General features: G+C 37.1%; 2 protein-coding genes across 2 annotated transcripts; both read left to right on the top strand.

The window, feature by feature from the left end:
• The first annotated feature begins 2,539 nt into the window (after window positions 1-2,539).
• LOC21406095 lies at window positions 2,540-13,399 on the top strand. The gene is made up of 10 exons (XM_024174906.1): window positions 2,540-2,871; window positions 4,111-4,238; window positions 4,371-4,442; window positions 4,551-4,696; window positions 4,813-4,927; window positions 5,003-5,083; window positions 5,729-5,866; window positions 12,162-12,249; window positions 12,606-12,719; window positions 13,074-13,399. The coding sequence occupies exons 1-10, from the start codon at window positions 2,628-2,630 to the stop codon at window positions 13,094-13,096; spliced, it is 1,149 nt and encodes a 382-aa protein (XP_024030674.1). The 5' UTR covers window positions 2,540-2,627; the 3' UTR covers window positions 13,097-13,399.
• A 4,129-nt stretch (window positions 13,400-17,528) lies between these two features.
• LOC21406094 (probable methyltransferase PMT14) lies at window positions 17,529-22,759 on the top strand. Its single transcript, XM_010112193.2, has 7 exons — window positions 17,529-17,786; window positions 18,871-19,535; window positions 19,868-20,078; window positions 20,706-20,988; window positions 21,394-21,780; window positions 22,084-22,161; window positions 22,486-22,759. The coding sequence occupies exons 2-7, from the start codon at window positions 18,897-18,899 to the stop codon at window positions 22,724-22,726; spliced, it is 1,839 nt and encodes a 612-aa protein (XP_010110495.1). The 5' UTR covers window positions 17,529-17,786; window positions 18,871-18,896; the 3' UTR covers window positions 22,727-22,759.
• The last annotated feature ends 447 nt before the right edge of the window (window positions 22,760-23,206 follow it).

The raw sequence follows: 23,206 nt of genomic DNA, 5'->3' as shown, positions 1-23,206 counted from the left end.
CAAAAAGTGAGCAAAACTGAAAATGACTCTGAGTCGTTTTCAGTTTTCCATTTTCATTTTCTTTACCCTGGACCACTTTTCACCCCCCTGCTCTTCTTCTCCGATCTCCCTCAACCCCCCCTTTCCTCCGATTTCCCATTTTCATTTTCCCCCTCCTCATCCGACTCCGCCGCCGCCCCTTCTTCCACCTCACCAGAGTCGGAACCCTGGACGACGATGACGATCACAGCCGAAGAAACACACCAAAATTATTTCTCCGAAATCCATTTCTTCATTTTCAGAAACTACCCATTTCTGAAAACGAGATTGTTTTCTGAAAATAAATAATGTTTATTTAATATATTTATTTCATATATTTAATAATATTATTTATTTAATATATTATTATTTTAAATATTATTACATGTTTTTAAAAATTAAACCACCAAACACAATTTCAGTTTTTTTAAACTGAAAATAATCTCAGAATAAAACTACCAAATGCATTTTCAGAAATGATTCCAAAATAAAAATGAAAACGTTTTCGTTTTCATTTTCATACAAAAAATAAAATTATTTTAGAACGAACTCTAAACGCACACTTAGTTTTTTAAAACGCTATTTTAAAACTCTGCCCTCATAAATTTATCATGTATTATCATTTTTACTTTTTGACTCGCCGCCAAGATAAATGATTGATAGAGAAAGAAAGACACATCCTCTTACCTTGGGTAACCAGAAATCCGCATCCTCCCCCAAATATGCATGCTTGTCTTTGGAGACCCATATATGACGAAGCTATCTTCGGTGACCCAAATAATCCAAAAGGCATAAAAAGACCAAGATCCACACTCTAGAAACCCTCTATCAATCACAAGATTCCGGACACTACGGTGGGAATTTTTGAAGTTTAAAGACAAAATAAGAATGACGCTTCACAACTTTGACATTTGAGTTTTAAGGGTCTGATTCGAATTGAGATGTGACTTTATATGAAAATTTTTTATTATAGTAAAAAATTTAAATGTGATTATTTCTAAGAGCTTTTTACTGTAACAAAACTCAAATTCTAAACTCAAATCCGTAAAATGGACGAGACTTTAATTATCGTCTAATAATAAAGCCATTATTAATTGGACCTTATTTTTAAGAAGGGGAATTGTAACATATAAGTCATTTATTTAAACTATTTGCAGTAAATAACATATTTACTAACAGGGAAAATAAGTAACATATTTTAAAATTTTAGTATAACAAGTAACATATTTTAAAATTGTAGTATATGATGTTTTAATTTTACCCTTATTTTATGTGGTACATGCTTTATTTACCACAAACTTTAATTGCCGTATTTTGATAAATAATATATTTATCATAAAGGAATTTACTGTTGGTTCATTTATTGCGTAAACACTTGCGCCTCGTTCATTTCGCTGATTTGAGTTTAGAATTTAAATTTTTTTATAGTAAAAAGTTCTCACAAACAATCATATCTAATTTTTTTGCTACAGTAAAAAGCTCTCACATAAAATCACATCTCAACTCGAATTAAAAACTCAAATCAACGAACTAAACGGGCCATTGATTTACCAAATTAAACAGAATCTGTTTATTATTAAATTGAGCATTTACCAACATCAGACACACAGAGCAAAACCCAGAAACTCTCTATCAACCTCTCCTTTCTCTTTCCTCTCCCTCTATCTGTAAATCTTGGCTCTATGAATTGCAAACAATTATATGTACATATATTATCGATTAGCTAGCTCATAAGCAAAAATATTGGAATACTACACTAGATGGAGGCAGATCGCTCATCTTCAACGCCGAGTAAAGTATTTTTTTTCTTATCAATCTCTGGCACAATCTCCTATGCGACAACAATCCTCAATCTTGGTTGCATCGACGATAGTTTCTTGGGACTTTTGATGGGAAGAGAGAAATCGATGGCGAGAGAGGCCGACGACTAGATAGGAAGCGAGGAAATAGATAATTCCAGCTTTTAATTCTAATTTTTAATTCACTAATTTAAATTTTTAATCTTATTTTTAATTTTAATTTTATTATAATTAAAAATTTTTAAAAATAATTATATTTAATTTTTTTATTATAATTAAAATTTTTTACATAAAATCACATTTTAATATAATTAATAACAATTCACGAATTAAACGAAAGAAGAGAGATATAGAGCGTAGATGACGGAAAGGAGAGAGAAAATGAATCTATAAAGTCAAAAGTAGGGGTATTTTTGCTATTCTCATAATGTAATAAATAATATTTATTAAAATTATACTATTTATTAATTTGTTTAAGACTTTATGTTCTAAAAATGCTATTTTTTTCCGTCTCCATTTTGAGAATGGTTAAATTCAGGTTCATACCAAAACTAAATCAAACTTACAAACGACAACAGATTCAATATTTTTTTTTTTAATGGAACGACAACAAATTGAATATCAAACTTACGAATTCAAGATGTATTGGTGCAAAACACCAAAACTACCCTTATTTATTGGCTGTAATATTAATATAATAAAATTGAGGGGTGTGGCTGTAATATATTTCCTTTCCCTTTTTCCCTCTCTTGTGAGCGGCCGGTTTGTAGAGAAATTCCGGTTAATTTGGGTAGAGTGTGAGCGTGATCAATGACTTCCATTTCAAAGAAGCGCCCAAAACCCAAGTCTTCGGGCTCTTCAAATTCTTCGCTCAAATCAGTCTCTCTCTGGGAACCACCCGATGATTTGTTTCCCTCCAAAGACGACATCTTCAGGCTCGTCACCGCCGTGGCGATCGCCGTCTCCGTCTTCTTAAGCTGCAGCTTCTTCTTCTCCGCTCGTCACCCAAAGCCCTTCTGCGATAGCGCCTCTGACGCCTCGGATTTTCTCTCTGGTGGGTCTTTTCTCTCTTTCTCGGAAAACCCGGGAAAGTTGCAAAAAATTCAAATTTTCTCCCCTCTCGTGATTTTGGGTTCAGATTATTTATGGTTCTTGCTTAACTTGTTCTGTTCTTTCAAAATGTTATTTTGTTTACTATTTGTGATGTGGGTTTTAGCTTTTAGGCTCGTTGTTATATATATATAAAATAATTTCAGAACATTAACTCAAATCTCAAATTTTTATATACTAACATGTAGTAACATATAAATTGTCATTTTTACATTAATACGTTTTTAAAATATGAACACGTCAATTAATAATATTAGATTGTATCTACTGATTTAAAAATGACAACTCATTACAAAATTAGATTTGAATTAATATCTCTAGCATTACTTATATATAAGACTTTGTCTACGGTTTATCCGTCCCGTAACATATGTAATTAGAAACCTAATATTGTAGTTATTTAACTTAATACATATATTTTTTAAGATAACATGGCAATTATTTAAGGTAACATGAACACTAGAAAGACATAACACCAAGAATTTTAAATATCTCGTGCTATTATTATACTTTAATTTGGTTGTTTAACATAATAAAGATGATAGAAAGGTGTAAGAATAGTCAGAGATAATTAAATATCTTGATATCTTACTTTTTTAATATCAGTACTACGTTGAATAAGTACCATGTTACGTTGTATAATTCTATATGTTACGTTGGAGGGATTGTCCCTCCAACTGAAGAAAAAATATATATAAAGGTCATAGAAATGGGGGTGTCATATCCACATAGTTATTGGTTGTTTGATAGAAATTTTTGTTTGAAAGTGATTTTTACTTTGTAGTAATGAAGCCAAGTTGAGAAGATAGTCAGCTTTTGGACATAGATTACCTGTGGGCAAAATGCATATGTTTGAAGTTTGAACATCATAAACAGCAGTGAAATATTCAATATTTTTCATGTCACAAATAGGCGTGCTGATTATTAAATAGGAAAATGATAAATATAAGACTATGAAACTAAAATTTAGGGGTAGAAAAATGTGGGACAAAACAGTAATTTCAGTTTTACAGATTCCATTGAACTTTGGCACATATGCATTCATGATATGTATCATTGCTCGATTGAATAACCATAGCTTGATTAGAAACTTATGTTTTGGCGTTCAATTTATTTTTCCCCTTCTTGAGCAATGGGTTGAAGCATTACATGCTTTTCTTGTACTGATGTTACATTATCACAGATAATTGTGAACCTTGCCCAAATAATGGGCAATGTTATCAAGGCAAGTTGGAGTGTGTTCGAGGATATAGGAAGCACGGAAATTTATGTGTTGAAGATGGGGATATTAACCAAACAGCTAAGAAACTTGTGAGTTTCAAAACCCTTATTCCTTCTGGTCGATTAATATTCTCGAATTCAAAACAACCTTTCTTTACCTCTGAATCTTTCTTTTTATTTTGCAGTTTTGCTAATGCAAACTTCTGTCTAATGTGATTGCAGTCGCAGTGGGTACAGCTTCGACTTTGCGAATCTTATGCTCAATATTTGTGTGGTGGGACTGGGATGATTTGGGTTTGTCACCTTTGAAACTCGCTGTATGGATGTTTATGTTCTGATTCTGAATGCAAGAATGCTCGAGTTGTCTTTGCTGACATGTTCAAATCTGAATAAATGCTTAAGGTTCCGGAGAATGATATGTGGAGTGTCTTAGATGGGGACAAGTTGACAGAATATGTTGGCTCGTACAATGCCGTAAATAACTACACAAAGCATAAAGGAATGGAAACCATTGGTAAAGTATTAGAGACTAGGACAAATTCTCAAGGGTATGCTATTCGATTTTTGAGCCTGGGATTTGCAAAAGGCAGCGTGTTCTTTGTTGGGAATTGGGATATTGATTGGTATCTATCACTCATTCATCAGTTTTTTAATATGTGTACAGGGTCAGAGAGTTCAAGTGTCCTGATGTTCTTGTAGAAAGCTACAAACCATTTTCCTGTCGCGTGCATCAATGGATCTCCAACAATGTGCTAGTGATCTTGCCAGTTTGTGTGCTGGTACTGCATTTGGAAGCGCCTTTATGTGTTTATGTTTAATGCGTTGACACTTGCTAACAGTATTAACATATGCAGATTGCGGGATTCTTATTTCTTGTCATGAAGGTCCGGCAGAGGTTATATCTGTTAAAAAGAGTTGATGAGCTTTATCAACAGGTATAAAAGCCACTTGCACATTAACTACTCATTTGGTTACTTCCTCTATGTTATGTTCTTTTGGAGGCCAGCATCCTCCATATGTCCATTCTCTGATATACAAACTGATCTCACTTCTCCTGTTGTGTATTTAGTAGTGCATCTCGGATAGAACATCTATTAATGATAGATCTCTAATGGTTAATGAATGTGACCGTGAGTTCAAGGGCCTATCCAAGAACAGTTAAATAAGACTAGGCAAATGGAAGCTGAACTATATCAGTTTGTTAGTTCACTGGATTCTAGTTTTTGCTATGCGCTCCTTAGTGTTGACTAATCCGTTTCCTCTTAAACTTCCATGAGGAACGGAGCTTGTTGTTCTTCCTCAGAGTACTAGCCTTAGTTTGACTGAATTCCGAAATAGAGCCTAGTAACGCATGAATTCTAAGAAAAGTAGGTACTTTGTGTACCGCACAATTTAGATGTCATTCTAAGTGCATTTTCACATTGAGTGTGATATTTGATGCCACAAAAAACTTCATCCACCATCTACAAATGAAATATACCTTAGTTCTATCCATATTTAGGTTAGATATGTCCAGATTTTTTATTTGAATAGACATGCACCGCTTTTTCCCCATTTGATGGCTTTTCACAATTTTATAGGTTTGTGAAATACTTGAAGAGAACGCCTTGACGTCAAAGGGAAGAAAGGGAGAACTTGAATCCTGGGTTGTTGCCTCTAGGTTGCGGGATCATCTTCTTTCACCTAAAGAGAGGAAGAAACCTGCGTTATGGAAGATGGTATTATGCAATGCTCTCTGTAATTTGATCATATTATAGCTTCAATGATCAGTTTATTTCTTCCACTTGCGATATGCATCACCCTTTTGATACATCCACGGTGACGAAAGCAATATTTTAGTGGAACTAAAAGTGTTTTGTGGGTTCCATTAAAAAAAAAAAATAAAGAAACGCTTTCTGGGACATGAGACTGGTTCAAGTGGTTGGGTGCATGACTGTGTGCATGTGTCCATCAGGGTTTGAATCTGATAAGTTCAAAAGACAATTTAGTTCCGCTAGAGCCAAACAACACAGAAGATTGCACACAACAAGCTCAATCTCAGGCTTGCACGTCGAATTACTGGCGAAAATCAACAGAATTACAGAAATGGAAAACAGAGACAAGTATGGGGGTTTTCGAGAGACCCCTTGCACTCCCTAATCAAATTGTCTAAGACGTTTTTGAGAGAATGTAATGAATGAATCTAATCTGCCTTAGCTAAGCTTATTTATACTATTTCTATGTCTAGTAACTAACTCTCTCTAACAAACCAGCCTAACCGACTGACTATAAGCCATCCCCCTTCTCAGCCTCCCCCCAAACTTGCCAGCTCAGCCTCTGGACAATCCACCTCATCTTCGCCAAAGGCCTTTCCTCGTTGACTCGTATCCCCACTGTCAACCTCTGCTCCAGCCCCATTTCTCTTTCGAATCCTCCTCTGTACGTAAGTAAAACACACCGGAGGTTTATCATTACTCCCGCCCCAAAGATGCACCTTGTCCTCAAGGTGGAAATGAGGAAACTGGCAGTCGATAGCCTCGTAGGACTCCTAAGTCGCCTCATGCTCCGGAAGCTGCTCCCAGCGGATCAACACTTCAGACTCAGAATGGCCCCCAGTCACACATTGGCGCACACCCAGTAAGGCCTCTGGTACAACGCGCAACTCCAAATCACTCGACAACTAGAGGGGTATCGAAGACACAGCCTGTTCATGGCCCAGAGCACGGCGTAGTTGGGAAACTTGAAAGACCGGATGAATGGCAACCTCCTCTGGCAAGGCAAGACGATACGCCACAGGGCCAACCCGGGCAGTGATAGCATAGGGACCATAGAAATGTGGGCTTAATTTCTCATTTTGACGACCTGCCAAGGACACCTGACGATAAGGACACAGCCTGAGGTAAACTAAATCTCCCACCCCAAACTGCACATCCCGGCGTTTACCATCAGCCACCGCCTTCATACGCTGCTGAGCGCGGAGCAAATGAGATTTCAGTAAATCCAGCATGGCGTCCCGGTCCTGTAGCTGCTGATCCACTGAGTCTACTACAGATGCCCCAAGTCCATAACGCAGCAGTGGAGGTGGAGCACGGCCATAGACCACCTGAAAAGGAGTAGTGCGCGCCGAGGTATGGAAAGAGGTGTTATACCAATATTCGGACCAAGCTAACCATCGGTGCCATTTTCTCGGTTTGTCCGATGTAAAACAACGCAAATAAGTCTCGACACACCGGTTCACCACCTCCGTTTGTCCATCCGTCTGTGGATGGTAAGCGGTACTGCGTGCAAGAGTAGTGCCCATCTGCTCGTGAAGCTTCGTCTAAAAGTGGATGAGAAATATACGGTCACGGTCAAATACGATGGTTCACAGGACCCCATGGAGGCGGACCACCTCCCGAATGAAAACCCTGGCCACCACTTCAGCCGAGAAAGGATGCTTCATAGCAATGAAATGCCCATATTTACTAAGCATGTCCACCACGACTAGGATCGTGTCAAAACCTTCCAAACGGGGCAACCCCTCAATGAAATCCATTGAAATATCCTCCCACACTCATTCCGGAATAGGCAGTGGCTGTAACAAGCCACTAGGAGCTAATGTAGAAGCCTTGCAATGCTGGCAAACATCACACGCAGCCACATATGAGGTTATATCCTTTTTCATCCCCCATCAAAACCAATCCGCTGCCAAGCGGCGGTATGTCTTAAGGACCCCTGAATGACCTCCCACAACACCATCATGATACGCGTGCAGCAACTTAGGAATGTGAGGCGAGTCCCTAGGCACTACCATTCGTCCCCCAAACATTAGCCGCCCCTGCACCAGAGAATAACCAGGATAAGCCTCTGACTGGGATTGTAAGGCCGTGACAATGCTTCCTAGCTGCTCATCCTGCAATACGTGTTGCTGCAGAGCTTGCGTGTCTACAATAGAGGAAACCAGCAAAGTACTCAATTCTGGTGAATGAACAACATGAGAGAGAGCATCCGCGGCACGATTCTCTAGCCCGGGGTTGTATTGAATTTTGAAATCATACCCCAACAATTTAGTAAGCCATTTCTAGTGCTCCACACTCACAAGACGTTGTTCCAACAAATATTTCAGACTTTGCTGGTTAGTGCGAATCACAAAATGGCAGCCCAGCAAATACGGTCGCCACTTTTGCACTGCCAACACAATGGCCATTAATTCCCTCTCATACACCGACTTCCCTTGAGCCCACGACGACAAGGCTTGGCTAAAATATGCAATGGGCCGTTGGTCCTGCATTAATACCGCTCCAACGCCAAACCCGGAAGCATCCGTTTCAAGCACAAAAGGTTTTGTAAAGTCCGGAAGAGCTAAAACCGAGACTGAAGACATAGCCCTTTTTAAACAAGAGAAAGCCTGTTCGGCTTCCCCAGTCCACTGAAAACCATCATTCCGGAGTAAATTTGTTAAGGGCCCTGCGATGTGGCTATATCCAGCCACGAACTTCCTGTAATACCCCGTCAACCCCAAAAAAAACCCTCAAATCACGCAACGTAGCCAGGATTGGCCACTTCAACATTGCTTCAATCTTGGTTTGGTCGGCTGACACTCCTTTACTCGAGACAATGTGTCCTAAATATTCTAGGGACTGCTGGCCAAAACTACACTTCTTTGCATTAGCAAAAAGTGTGTGCTGCTGTAAAATTGCCAACACTTGATCCAAGTGATGTACATGTTCCTCCAACGTCCGACTATAGACAAGAATGTCATCGAAAAAAACTAGGACGAACTTACGGAGGAATGCTCGCAGCACTTCATTCATAAGTGACTGGAAGGTTGTGGGAGCATTGGTGAGCCCAAACGGCATCACCAAAAACTCGTAATGGCCGTCATGTGTGTGAAAAGCAGTTTTGGGCACATCCTCCTACCTGACTCTAATCTGATGGTATCCCGACTTAAGGTCAATTTTGGAAAAAATTGCCGCCCCGTGAAGCTCGTCAAGAAGTTCATCAATGATCGGAATAGGAAAACGGTCTGGCACCGTTTCTTTATTTAAAGCTCGGTAGTCCACACAAAATCGCCAACTCCCGTCTTTTTTTTTAACCCACAGCACGGGATTGGAATTCGGACTCACACTAGGCAGAATAATTCCAGCAGCCAAACATCTCTCCGACCAACTTCTCAATCTCTTCTTTTTGCACCTGCGGGTACCGATATGGCTGAACATTAATCGGAGAGGTCCCTGCCTTAAGTACTATCGCATGATCTTTTGCTCGCTCCGGAGGTAAATGTGCAGGCATTTCAAACACTGATGCCCTACGACGTAGCACCTCTTCCAACACTTCAGGTGTCTCCCACTGACCCTCTAAGGCGCCCAACTCCATGTTGTTCCACTCAAGCCACATCCCCTGCCCTTCATGGCTAAACGCCCTCTGCAAGGCTTTCAAGAACACCGACGTTCTGTTTAGTCCAGGGTCTCCTTTCAGAGTCACTTGGCGGTTTCCCACCGTGAACTTCATAGTCAGATTTTTCCAGTTTACTGTCATATCCCCAAGGGTTTCCAACCACTGGACAACCCAGTTCCCATTATCACCCCATAGTCCCCAGTTCGGTCCACAGTCATCTCCATTTTCTCACTAATTCAGCAGAGATGAAGTTATGTGTGGCACCACTATCTATCAAAACTATTACTTCGTTTCCTCGTAACCTACCTTTGAGTTTCATGGTCTTTGGTGATGTGAATCCGACCACCGAGTTGAGGGATAGTTCCACCACCTCCTCCTCCGTCCCAGGCTCAGATCCATCTTCTTGTGCCTCTCTGCCCCCTCCTCTTCTTCGCGAACAATGAGCACCTGCAACTCCCGGTTGGGGCAACGGTGTCCAAAAAAGTACTTCCCATCACAATGATAGCACAGACCCTTCTCTCTCTTCTTTTGTATCTCTGCATCGGTGAGTTGCCTGTACGGCGCCACCCCACTGGGGGAATCCTTGGTCTTCTCGGCTGGCACCGACATTCGCTCTGTGACCCCAGAAGAGTTTGTTGTTCTTGACCCTCCACCCAACGATGGTCCACTCCTCAGCGCAGGCCCAGGAAAAATTGTACTACTCCTATTCCAAGAGTTCCCTGAAGACGTTTGGGCCTTGGGCCCGCGTACCAATTGGTTACGCTCCTCAACCCGTTGGGGGAACTCCATTATTCGGCCCAATCCGTTGGGTTTCAACATACGTATTTCTGCTCTCACCTCTGGTTTCAATCCGTTCACAAACGCACTTGCTCTGGAATCTCCGTTAATGGCGCAGCCAGCATCTCAAATTGCCGGCAATACTCCTTGACCGTAGTCTCCTGGCGCAGCGACAAAAATTTTTTACAGAGAGTTCCTTCCTGTGTCAAACGGAAACGCCCCAACACAAGGCGTTTCATCTCCGTCCAGTCCCGGATCGCCCGCCTCCGATCTTCCCGTTGGAACTAGGCCAGGGCTTCCCCCTCTAGACTCACTACCGCCACGTCTAATTTCTCCAGCTCCGACAGCCTATTCATGGAGAAATACCGCTCTCCCCTAAAAATCCAGCCATCCAGATTCTCTCCATCGAAAACCGGTATCTCTACCCTCCGAGTACGAAATTCCGTACGTACTCTTCGCGCCAATCAGCCGGTCATCCCCCCCATATCCGCCGTCGGCACCGACTGTTCTGCCGGAATTCCATCTTCCGCCTCCGGCGACGCCCGATCCGCCGCCCCTCGCTATTTCAACAGCTCATCCATTCTTGTCAGCAACAACTCGAGCCCTTGCTCCAATCGAGGAATTTTTCCAAGATCTTCACGCATCGATTCTACCTCCTTCAACAATTCCTCCCTACTTACCTCCGTTCGCTCCTTATCCCGATCGTCCGATCTCCTTGTCATCCCGGGAAAGTGCTCTGATACCAATTGATAAGTTCGAAAGACAATTTAGTTCCGCTAGAGCCAAACAACACAGAAGATTGCACACAACAAGCTCAATCTCAGGCTTGCACGTCGAATTATTGGCGAAAATCTACAGAATTACAGAAATGGAAAACAGAGACAGGTATGGGGGTTTTCGAGAGACCCATTGCACTCCCTAATCAAATTGTCTAAGACGTTTTTGAGAGAATGTAATGAATGAATCTAATCTGCCTTAGCTAAGCTTATTTATACTATTTCTATGTCTAGTAACTAACTTTCTCTAACAAACCAGCCTAACCGACTGACTATAAGCCATCCCCCTTCTCAGCCTCCCCCCAAACTTGCCAGCTCAGCCTCTGGACAATCCAGCTCATCTTCACCAAAGGCCTTTCCTCGCTAACTCGCATCCCCACTGTCAACCTCTGCTCCAGCCCCATTTCTCTTTCGAATCCTCCTCCGTACGTAAGTAAAACGCACCGGAGGTTTATCAGAATCCCCGTGGTTTTATTTCTTCTTAAAAAAAAAAAAAAATTTTGCTACGTGGGACAAACAAAGTTGATGTGCGGATGTGTTTCAGTATGCTCATTTTGAAATATTGACCTTTCTCATGGAATTGGAATCTTTTGTGAACTTTAACCAATTTTTTTAATTCAAAATCCTTTTTAACTTAGAAGTTTCTCGAGCAGCTTCCTTTATCATCGCTGTGGTGTACGACTAATGCTTGATTGTTCTATGGTAATGCAACAATTTTGACCCTTCTCTGTTCTCTTCTTGCTTACTTGCTTGAGTCAAGTCACTGCTCCAATTCGGTATGTTGGTGGCTTGTTGTTGATCTTTGTTGTTTCCTGCCCTCCTTTGTCTATACATGATTGGAGATCATGGAGAGCATACATATAGGACTTCAACTTCTTAAAAAGAACTGAACCGAACTAAGCATGGGGAAAAAATAATATACTGAGCATATTGAATGTCATCATAAATTGCTCAGAGACAAGGAGTTGTTCTTTTCTTACTAACTGCTTTCTTTTATCCCATTGTATTGGACATGCATGAATCAAAGTCTTCTTATACTTTGCCAATTCCATAGGAATCTATTCTGATAGATAAGTTTCTGTAGTGACTTCCATTATATACGCAGGTTGAGGAGTTGGTGCAGGGAGATTCTCGTGTAGAACGTTATCCGAAGCTCGTTAAGGGTGAATCTAAAGTGGTGTGGGAATGGCAAGGTAGGTAATACTAATGTGTTTTTCTTTTCTTCTATTCCATGTTCTGGTTTATTACTACCTGAGTTTCATCATTTTATGACTTTAGTGTATAAAAGATGCTAACCACATCTGGAAAAGTTTGTAAAAGAAGGGACTTGTTGTTAAACAATATTGTTATTCACTTTATTATCTAACTTCCAATATTTAAATTACACTTTTCTTATAACGTCAACGTTAACTGATTTTGCAGGATCTTGATGCCCATTTCTTTATGCTTTATGCATTATGAGTTGTACACTTTTCTTAGAAGAGTGGTTGTTTCTGAAGTATATCTCTCTTATAGTTTTAATGTATATGCTTATTAATGTTCTATGCAGTTGAAGGATCTTTGAGCTCTACAAGGATGAGGCAAAAGGGTGAGGAAAGCAAGCTGAAATCCCCGGCGAGCATTGCCTTAAGTTCCGATCAGCACCACCCCACATTAAAGACTGGTAATTGCCAACTTTGTTGTCCTTTTCTTTTTTGACAAGTTTCCTCGAATCATCAAATGTTTTTTTTTCCCCCCCCCCTCAGGTTAGTAGTACCTAGGTTCATTCTTTCCTGGATACTTCTATTGAGAATACGAATTTCAAAACATCAAGTCATATTAGAATCGTGCTAGAATAAACAAAAACATGCATAAATGTGATCGAATATAACAGTTCAAAACTGCATGTTGCTTAGATGATGCTCTTCTTCTTCTTTTTTTTTTGCACCCTACCAGAAGAACCCACCTCCTTTTTCCAGTCTGTTTGATTGTGTTGATGGGTTAAATCAGTATTGATTGGATCCGCATGTTTATGCAGAGACTAAGGGGCTGCTTTATTAATGTGGGGACATGTCTTTATGCAATGCACAGCTTCTGATGCCTGCTTTCTTTGTCTCTCATGTTTGATTCGTATTATATGCTTTTCTGGTTCCTACAATTCCTTGGTATAGATATATTTTTGACTATATTGGCACTTGGCAGGATCGTTGTGTGGGCCTGTAGTTACTTGGGAATAAGATATTTGGTTTATATCTTCACGTTTATTTTGCAGTTTATTTCGTTTATGTTTCCCTCACTATATAATGTATTCATTTTTTCATCAAGGAGCAGAAAAGGTGAAGGAAACAAAAATAATAATAATAATAATAATGTTTACATTTTATCACTCTTTTTTATCAGACAAGTTTTCGTTACAGGTACGAGAAATGTTAGCATTATTCTTTTTTTTACTTTCTTTGTCACTCTTTATATACTTTTCATCTAAGTTCTTAACGGTTGTCATCTATTTGGTGGCGTTCTACAGCGTTTAATTTATTTAGAGGTTAATATATAAAATTTAAAAGTTTAGGTAACAAATTGTCAACTCAAAAGGATAAGCCTATGAACCGAACGGAGTAGCATTCTAAGGTCCCGTTCATTTCGCCGATTCAAATTTAGAATTCGAGTTTTGTTACAGTAAAAAACTCTTAGAAACAGTCATATTTAACTTTTTTGTTATAGTAAAAAGTTCTTACAAAAAGTCACATCTCAATTCGAATTAAAAACTCGATTCAACGAATTAAACAGGTCCTGACGTAAGCTTCATAAACTTGTATAAGTGGGTCCCATGAAGTGGGATGGAATCCACCGTGGCAAAGAGCAGGAAAGAGCTTTGCCCGTGGAAGAATGACGGAAATTAATGAAACGTTGACGTATTTGGAAGTCTGTCGTTAATGAAAAATCATCCGTCAAATAGTTTTTCCATTTGGCAATAAGAGTTGCTCCGTTTATTAGATCTCCCCTTGTGTTGGCATTATTAAACAAGGGTTCTTGTCTAATTGCCCTGACTTGCTATTCTGTCTTGCTTACCTACACAATTACCTATATGATTCTTTATCAACATATATATATATATATATATATATAAACAAAACAAAACATGTAGCTATATTAGATCCTATATAATCCTTTCAATTGCAACAAGGATGTTAAAACTAACAATGGAAGTACTACTACTTTGTTTGCTGAAATTTACATCAAGGACTATTACCTTTTGGGGTCACTAAATATTGAAGATAAGTATTTTACTCTAAGACAGAATGTATTACCGAACAAAAAGGAACCATTATGGTATGACATATAGTTTTGCTCCATCAATAGAAATCGTTTTTTTAATCAGTGAATTAGTTTTTTAACGATCAGGTTTGTAAATGTCTACATTAAAAATTTATAATGTCTGATACAAGACTGTTTTTACCTCACAACTTTTTTTATTTCAGATCAGACCGTTAAAAAACTAATCAACAAATAAAACACAATTCTTATTGGTAGAGTAAAATAACCTTCTCCGTCTAAATGCACCTAAAAAAATAACAATATCAAGCTAGAAATAAACATTTCACTTTAGGGAAAAGCGAGGAATAAACTCTTGGATCACCAAAAAAAAAAAATGCTCTAGATTAATGTTGAACTTGAACCCTTAATGGGTTGTTAAAGTTGCAGCTTAGTGTCGGCAATGGATTGAGACAGTGGAATGTCACATAACTCAATCGTCAACGCTCTATTATGCTTTTATGGTGGTTTTTGAGTTTTTATCAATGCCTAATCAAACTCTTTTCTTTTTTTTCTTTTTTTTTTCTTTCAAATTTTTCTAAATCAAATCAAACTATTAGTAAGTTGGATTTAAGATGCATAGGGGAATAGGGTGCCATGTCTTGGTCACATTAGTTACACATTCACTGAAAGAAGCACAATGGTTAGGCCTGTGTGGCGCATTGCTGAGATTTTTTTTTTTTTTTTTTTTAATTTTAATTGGATATACGGGTTCTCTAGGCCAATAGGAACAAGTGTGTATGGCCGTTATTTAATTTGCAATTCAGAGTTTCACATTGATAAATGGCTTTACTATGCATATTGTTTCTGTAGAATACAAATTTACACGACAAATTAATTTCTCAAGTTAATAACTTTTAATAGCACATTTTTTTGCATTTTTTAAAATAATTTTGAATTTTCTCAATATTGACATCAATATTATTGTTTCTTTAAGCTTGAACGCATGGGTGCACGCCAATATATGTGTCTAGAATTAGAAACGTCAAAAAAACTCTTTAATCATATTTAGAGACAGGGTTTAGAAGGGTACTTTGGGGATTTTAATCGTTCCAATTTCAATCTTGGTCAATAGTTCAATAGATTAATATTCAAAACAGAAAGTTCAAATGTGAGAGGTGTGAGTATAGTTTTCAGAAATATATATATATATATATATATATATATATATATATTATGTGAGAATATAAGAGCGAATTGTGTAAATTTTTATATGTTATGTATTTGCATACTTGTGTGTGTGTGTGTGTTTATGACGACTTGCAAGGTAAGACTTCTAATGTGAAATGTTTATAGGAGATATTCATGTTACAAAATTATGAAGAATAAATTATACCACATGGAAATAGCTAGGAGAAGTTGTGGATTTTGCTGTTAAATTGTGCTCTTTTTTTTTCACTTTTTTAGATGCATTTCATATTATCCTAACTCATAGTGGAAAAAATCTTTACTTTCATTTTCTTCTTCCCAAAGTGGACTTTTTTCCAAACAAATGACGCAAAAGAGAAGAGAAGAGGAAGAAGAGAGGAAAGAGTACTCTTTACTAAGGCTGTGTTTTGCTTTACATACAACGTCCATTTTTCACTTTCCGGTTTTCATTTTTGTTTGCCATATAAAAGTTGATGGCTTTGTTCCACCAAATATGATTTATGACTTTGCTTTACATTAAGCTTGGCCCATGAATTTCATTTTCTGAAAAGGAAATGTAATGAATGATGAGGCATTGCAATTTATAATTTCTTTGCTAAGTCCTATTGCTATTGTTAGAAAGGTAATTCTTTCCAAATTCACTCTAATTTTAGATACAGATCGGGAGGAAAGAAGATAAGGAAAAAGGAAAAATATTATTTCTTTCTTTTCTCACACGAGGACTAATTTTACGAACAAAATGAAAATTTAATTATTTTCGAGATATTTCATGAAAATTGAGCAACCCTTGAGATGTTTTTTGACTTTATTCTCATTAATAGGGGTAGTTAGTTATGTTTTTTCATACAATTTAGGATGATAATAGGACGGGATGGGGCAGGTATCCTTCCTCGATCTCCATACTATACTCAGATTTTATTCCTGATACCCTTAGTGTTGTGGAATCTTCACTAAGATAATTATATTCATACTCTACGTATTTATCCCATAACTAATTTTAGAAATGCTTGAAACATTATAAAAACTTAGAGAATTTCTTTTAAATTAATTAGGAAATTCAACAATATAATAACTAACATCTCATAAAAATAAATTGGAATCTTAATTCTAATTCTAAACTCTAACAATAATAAACCAAAGTCTTATAACTAAATCTGAAATCAAACATATGTAAGAGTATGTTTAATCGGGCCGGGTGGGCACAAAGTAGTTATCTCACCCCGTTCCGTCCCTAAATCGAAGGTTAATTTTTACCCCACGTACCCGCTTCTATCTTTGATAAAAATGTCATCCCTACTTACAATTAATTTGATCTTTCTCATAATAAAGAACTCACATATCTTCACCAAAATATGTCTCATATATATGAGAAAGATTCGGATTGAAAACTAAGAAAAATCCCAGTTTTATATATATATATATATATATAAGTATTGTTGTGGTCCTCTTGGAGATCATTATTCTGATATGATAATTAAAAGTGAGAAACTTCACGAGAAGCATAGAAAAATTATAACAAAAGCCCCTCTCTATATACCAATAATATCATAAAAAGATTATGACAAAAGCACATAATTTGTTATGATTTTGTGTTAGACATATTATTTATATCATTTTAAATAATTAAATATTATTATAGTTATTTTTTTTATTAATTAAATGATAATTATTTATTTTTAAGTAAAGTGATATATATAATATTCTGATAATTTTTTGTTTTTTTTAGCAAACGTTATTCAATCCTTAAAAAAAATCATAAAATGCCTCAGACTTAAGTTTTTTATTTTTTTATATTTGAGAATTATATTAGCGTAAATATTCTACAGGCACGACCTGGGGTGTCGGCGGATAATTCAACGTGAGCAAATTCCATTTCCATTATATATTTACCCAAAAAAAAAGAGAGAGAAAAAATCCCATTTACATTATATTATACAATTATTCCAAAGACCAACCAAGGTCTGCTTTTAACTCTTTTTTTTTTTTTTTTTTTTTTTTTTTTTTTTTACCGATAACTAAAAGCAATCATATCTCTGCCACTACGATCTACTGCAAATCTCAAACATACTCCTCTAAATTTTCTTCTTTTTTGTTTTTTATTTATTTAAAATTTCTCAAACCATATTCTCTCTCTCTCTCTCTCTCTATTCTTCATTCACTCGCTTTCTCAGTAGCACTCACTAGCTGGCTTAGCGTGAGTGGGGATCTCGAGGACTGAAGAGATCGAAAGAGAGCTTCAAATATCAACTACCCATTTCACTAAACATCTCTCTCTGTTCCTGTTTTTCAGGTTAGCTTTATTTCTTTCTATACGTTCATTCCTGTTTGTTTCGTTTTGTGTTTTTTGTATAATGTTTGTTCTTTGTGAGATCAATATGGGGATGAACTAGCTTTTGTTTGTGTGGATCTTTGTGAGTAACAAAGACGAAACTGGAATTTTTCTTAGTTTTCAATCTGGGTTCTTTTTATCTTACTTTGATCTGGCTTAAATATGTTAGATCAGTCTTGATATTTTGGTCACTTTGTTAGCTTGGATTTTCCGTTTCTGAAATGAAGTTTAACTGTTTTGGACTCAAGATCCCACATTTACTCTTTTCTTTTTAGCTGATTTGAATTGATATATATGTGTGTGTGTGTGTGTGTGTGTGTGTGTGTGTGTTATGTATTAAAGCACTGAAATTTCAGCGTCGTCATTGTCGGTGCTAAGATAAGAATTTTGTATGATTTTTATGCTAAATCTGTTGTTGTTATTTTTTTTTTTTAAAAAAACTAAACTATAAATGCACTATGAATTGATTTACGACATTTTTTCTTAATACTGGGAGTGAGTTTGTGTGGATAATACTTCAATTTTTCATGTGAGGTTTTTTTTTTTGGCTGTTTTCTTAGTTATTATTGCCCATGTTTATTAATTAAAAAATTCCAGTATTAACTTATGTGGAGGTTCAGAAAGAGAAGAATTTTTATGCCTACTAGTTGAAAGAATTATAGATTCTGTAGGCTCTAGAAAATGAAAAAAAAAAAAAGTAGTAAATTCGGTTTATGTGTCACAATGGGTGTGTTTTTAAATTCTAATCCCTTTCCCTCTTTTGTGAAACATAAAAATCACAAATTTTTTCCGTAATTTGCCAATCTCATAGGAATAGTGGCTCATAAATTTAAATTTGAAAGTTTTTTTTCCTTTTTTTTTTTTTTTTTTGCTTCTGTGGATCCATATGCATAGAAGTTCAGTTTCCTTTTAATAAGTCAATATCTCATTTTTTCCCTTTATTTTTTACGTAGCTAATGGAATTTTTTGTATAGTAAGTACATTGAGTAACCATTGATCATCAATTGCAAGGCAACTGGTTTTTCACTGTACTTCTCCTCTATAGGTTTGAGAGAATCATAAAACAGGATCATGGGTTCTAAGCATGCTTCACCCGGAAGCAAGCGAAGCCCGTTGTCTATTTTTGTCGTTCTTGGTTTGTGCTGCTTATTTTACCTTCTCGGAGCGTGGCAAAAGAGCGGGTTTGGGAAAGGAGATAGCATAGCGTTGGAAATAACTAAGCAGACCGATTGCAATATCGTTAATGATTTGGACTTTGAGAGTCATCACAATGATGTTGGGATTATTGCACCTTCTGAACCGAAAACAAAATTTTTCAAGCCATGTGATGTGAAGTTCACCGATTATACTCCTTGCCAAGAACAAGACCAAGCAATGAAATTCCCAAGGGAGAATATGATATACAGGGAGAGGCATTGTCCCCCACAAGAAGAAAAACTGCATTGCCTTATTCCTGCACCTGAAGGGTATACAATTCCGTTCCAGTGGCCTAAAAGTCGGGACTATGTCTACTATGCCAATGTTCCGTTTAAGAGTCTGACGGTCGAAAAAGCCAACCAGAATTGGGTGGAGTTCAAGGGAAACGTGTTTAAGTTTCCAGGTGGAGGAACAATGTTCCCCCATGGTGCAGACGCGTATATCGATGAACTTGCATCGGTTATTCCATTTGCAGATGGATCTATCAGAACAGCATTGGATACTGGTTGTGGGGTATGTTAACTATTTAACATTCATCTTTGTTATCCTTTAATTGTCCTCAATCATGCACATATCTCTATTATGTATATACAACGCGCGGCTTTTACAGTTTGCATAATCTATTTATATATTTTTCTAAATAAATAATTAAGCATTTGCAAGATAATTAATCTTGTGTTACTATGAACAAATACATGACATGCATTGTTTGATGGTGCTTGAACCCATTTTTTAAATGAAAATTGTAACTGTGACCAAATAGTTCTGTTCCCTGATTGACCAAATAGGTCTGTTCCCTAATCTGCTCGTTGTTTGTTGGATTAATGATACCGAACATCACATAGGTTGCGAGCTGGGGTGCATACTTGGCAAAGAGAAATATTTTGGCCATGTCTTTTGCACCACGGGACAATCATGAAGCACAGGTACAGTTTGCTTTGGAGCGAGGTGTACCTGCCATTATTGGTGTTCTTGGATCAATTCGTCTTCCATTCCCATCAAGAGCCTTTGATATGGCTCAGTGCTCCCGATGTCTAATTCCATGGACTGCAAACAGTAAGTTATTGGTTTAATATAACTTTAATATCTAAGTTTGAGAAATCGTGTTTTGATTTCTTTAGTCTCTGAAAGATTGTCTAGTCATTAATGTTTTATAGATGCAATAATATATGAAGTTTTACTCGTTCCCACCAAATCATAACCTTGTATGAATTGTCAGAAAGTCTTCTTAGGAGCAAAATTTATTCATTTATGTAAAAAATAAAGAGCCAAAAAGTATGAAGGAAATTTATGTGCGCTCATATATACAAGCTCTTTTAATTATTGAAAAACTAAAAGGTCTGCTTAACTAACTCATGGATTGGATGAATAGCGAAGATTGTTACAGTGTTTACCTCATGAAAATGTGAATATATCCCTGTGTCTAAGTGACCCTTCAGTTGTTATATCACCCTAAATCCTTCCCTTGTTGATGACTTCTATTGAAGAACTTGTGATGAAAGTTCAATTGTTAACTCCGTTGCCTTAGTGTTATTTTTTTCTTCCTTTTTTTCCTGACTACAACTTCGACATTCTCCTTAATTAGATTTGACATACGACGTTAGCACTTATGCTATATCGAAATCAAGTCCCTGCACTGAGTGGAATTTTCTCGTTTTATTGATATCAATTTTTTGAATTCAGGTGGTATGTATCTCATGGAAGTTGATCGAGTACTTAGACCTGGTGGATACTGGATCTTGTCTGGGCCTCCAATCAATTGGAAGACCTATTACAAAACATGGAAGAGGACTAAGGAGGATGTTCAGGCAGAGCAGAAGAAGATCGAAGAAATTGCTGAATTTCTTTGTTGGGAGAAAAAGTATGAGAAGGGAGATATTGCTATCTTTAGGAAAAATGTAAATGCTAAATCCTGCCGAAGAAAGTCCTCTGATATGTGTAAAACAACTGACGCTGATGACGTTTGGTAAGTTTCTTTGCACCATGATTTTCCATTGTACTTCCAAAACCATAATTCATTGTTAGGGAATAGACATTAGAGATCTCAAACGTTTACTTGGCATATCTTTGGTGTGTAATCTACGTCCGAACACATGTTTGTTCATGTTCAAAGATAAGATTGGATTAGTCCATTTCTACTTCTAAGCTTCAGGAATTTTAAATTCTTTCAGAAGTAAGTCAGCCTAAATTGAGGACAACCCTTTATGAGTGGCAACATGATAATGCAAAGAGACAGGACTTTGAACTTTCAATTGCATAGATTACGGTGATATTTAATTTGTTCTGGAAAACCAGATATGACCTCTAGCCGCATAGAAGATACGTTTCTTTTTCTTTCCACTCTTTCTTATTTTTATTTGGGTTCTGTTAGGTACAAGGAAATGGAGGCATGCGTAACTCCTCTGCCAGAGGTAACCGCTGCGAATGAAGTTGCAGGAGGGGAATTGAAGAAGTTCCCAGCTAGACTTTACGCAGTTCCTCCTAAGATAGCAAAGGGACTTGTTTCTGGGGTTACACTTGAATCCTACCAAGAGGATAACACGATTTGGAGAAAGCACGTAGATGCTTACAAGAGAATTAATAAGTTGATTGGCACCTCAAGATACCGGAATGTGATGGATATGAACGCCGGCCTTGGAGGATTTGCGGCAGCACTTGAATCAAGAAAATCTTGGGTGATGAACGTTGTGCCTACAATTGCGGATAACTCTTTGGGTGTTATTTACGAAAGAGGTCTAATCGGCATATATCATGATTGGTATGTCTTTAATAATCTTTGCCTTCTCATTACTATTTGAATTGGGCAAACACTACATCCCCCTCTCCTCACTCAAAAAAAGAAAAGCCTGCAAAGGGGCTTGGATTATTCAGGACAGTTTTCATGTTTTTCTCAACTTTACTGCCAAGAGAGTTATAATTATAATTTTAACTTAAAATTGCTGAATGATTTTTCAAGCTACTTACCACAAGCATTGTTACAAACATAAAGAATTTACTGCTTAAAATAACAAGGCTCTCTGATTAGGAATCTAAAGATGTACTTGTTCCCGTCATCTTTCAGGTGCGAAGGCTTCTCTACTTACCCGAGAACATATGATCTTATTCATGGTAATGGTGTATTCAGCTTATACCAGGACAAGTAAGACTCATCTCCTTTTTCTCAGTACCATCAATCATATTTGGTTTTCGCCACATTCAATTATTCTTCTAAGAAAATAGAGTACTTTGACATTTCAAAGATTTTAGTATTCATGGTCTTGTAAAATTTTTCATTTTTCTGGGATCTCTGGATGGTGTTATTTTTGCAGAAATGATTCATTGGTTTCCAACATGCTACAAGTGTTTCATATCCCCCGAAAAAGACCAACTGTTTTAGTCTGTCTTGTTACCAAATAATGAATTGCATGTTGTAGTTTGTGCTTCACTCAATGGTAGTTAAGACAATATGTTGATAAATTCACAGGTGTGAGCTGGAAGACATCCTTCTCGAGATGGATCGGATCTTGCGACCGGAAGGGTCGGTCCTTTTACGGGATGAAGTTGATGTCCTGAACAAGGTTAAGAAAATCTCCGCCGGGATGAGATGGGACATCAAATTGTTGGATCATGAGGATGGCCCTCTGGTTCCTGAGAAGATATTGGTTGCTGTGAAGCAGTATTGGGTTGTCAGCAAAGGGAACAGCACATCTACTGATGATGAGTAAAAGCAGGTCTACGTTTGGGCCCCCATGAAAGCCAAGAACATATATATATATATATATATATATATATATATATATATGTATGTATTACTGATTTTGCTTTTATGTTGACCCTATATGTATATGTCCAAAAGATGATAATCGTGGGGCAAGAAAAATGGCTATAAAAGTTTCATGAAAAAACATAATGTTTGAATGCTGCCTTAATTTGTATGTAACAATTACCAGATAACAAAATGGGTTTTAATTTGTTTTCAATCGATGTCATATATCGTAATCAAATTTCTTTTTCTTTTCTTATATTACAATATTGTATTTTGGATTAAGAAATAATAATATAAGGGACGTAATAATTAAGTAGTTAATGATATATATAATTAAAGAATAACATTTCACATAAATAGTAATTGTCTATCAACATTAATTTAACAGTACGTACATTGATATCCTTATGGTTTTAGTTTCTTTTTTCAGCGCTCTTCC

The sequence above is a fragment of the Morus notabilis genome, unplaced genomic scaffold, assembly GCF_000414095.1.
Source record: "Morus notabilis unplaced genomic scaffold, ASM41409v2 Scaffold135, whole genome shotgun sequence".
Lineage (NCBI taxonomy): Eukaryota > Viridiplantae > Streptophyta > Magnoliopsida > Rosales > Moraceae > Morus > Morus notabilis.
Note: the sequence above shows the minus strand (reverse complement) of the source record. Positions and strands in the feature narration are given on the sequence as shown.

What these genes read in the sequence shown, in the direction of transcription:
- LOC21406094 (XM_010112193.2), top strand. Translation starts at nt 18,897, where the DNA reads ATGGGTTCTAAGCATGCTTCACCCGGAAGCAAGCGAAGCCCGTTGTCT. An exon ending in CATTGGATACTGGTTGTGGG is followed by an intron (nt 19,536 to 19,867) that starts GTATGTTAACTA and finishes AACATCACATAG; the next exon opens with GTTGCGAGCTGGGGTGCATA. An exon ending in ATCGGCATATATCATGATTG is followed by an intron (nt 21,781 to 22,083) that starts GTATGTCTTTAA and finishes GTCATCTTTCAG; the next exon opens with GTGCGAAGGCTTCTCTACTT.
- LOC21406095 (XM_024174906.1), top strand. Translation starts at nt 2,628, where the DNA reads ATGACTTCCATTTCAAAGAAGCGCCCAAAACCCAAGTCTTCGGGCTCT. An exon ending in TCTTGCCAGTTTGTGTGCTG is followed by an intron (nt 4,928 to 5,002) that starts GTACTGCATTTG and finishes TAACATATGCAG; the next exon opens with ATTGCGGGATTCTTATTTCT. An exon ending in AGTGGTGTGGGAATGGCAAG is followed by an intron (nt 12,250 to 12,605) that starts GTAGGTAATACT and finishes TGTTCTATGCAG; the next exon opens with TTGAAGGATCTTTGAGCTCT.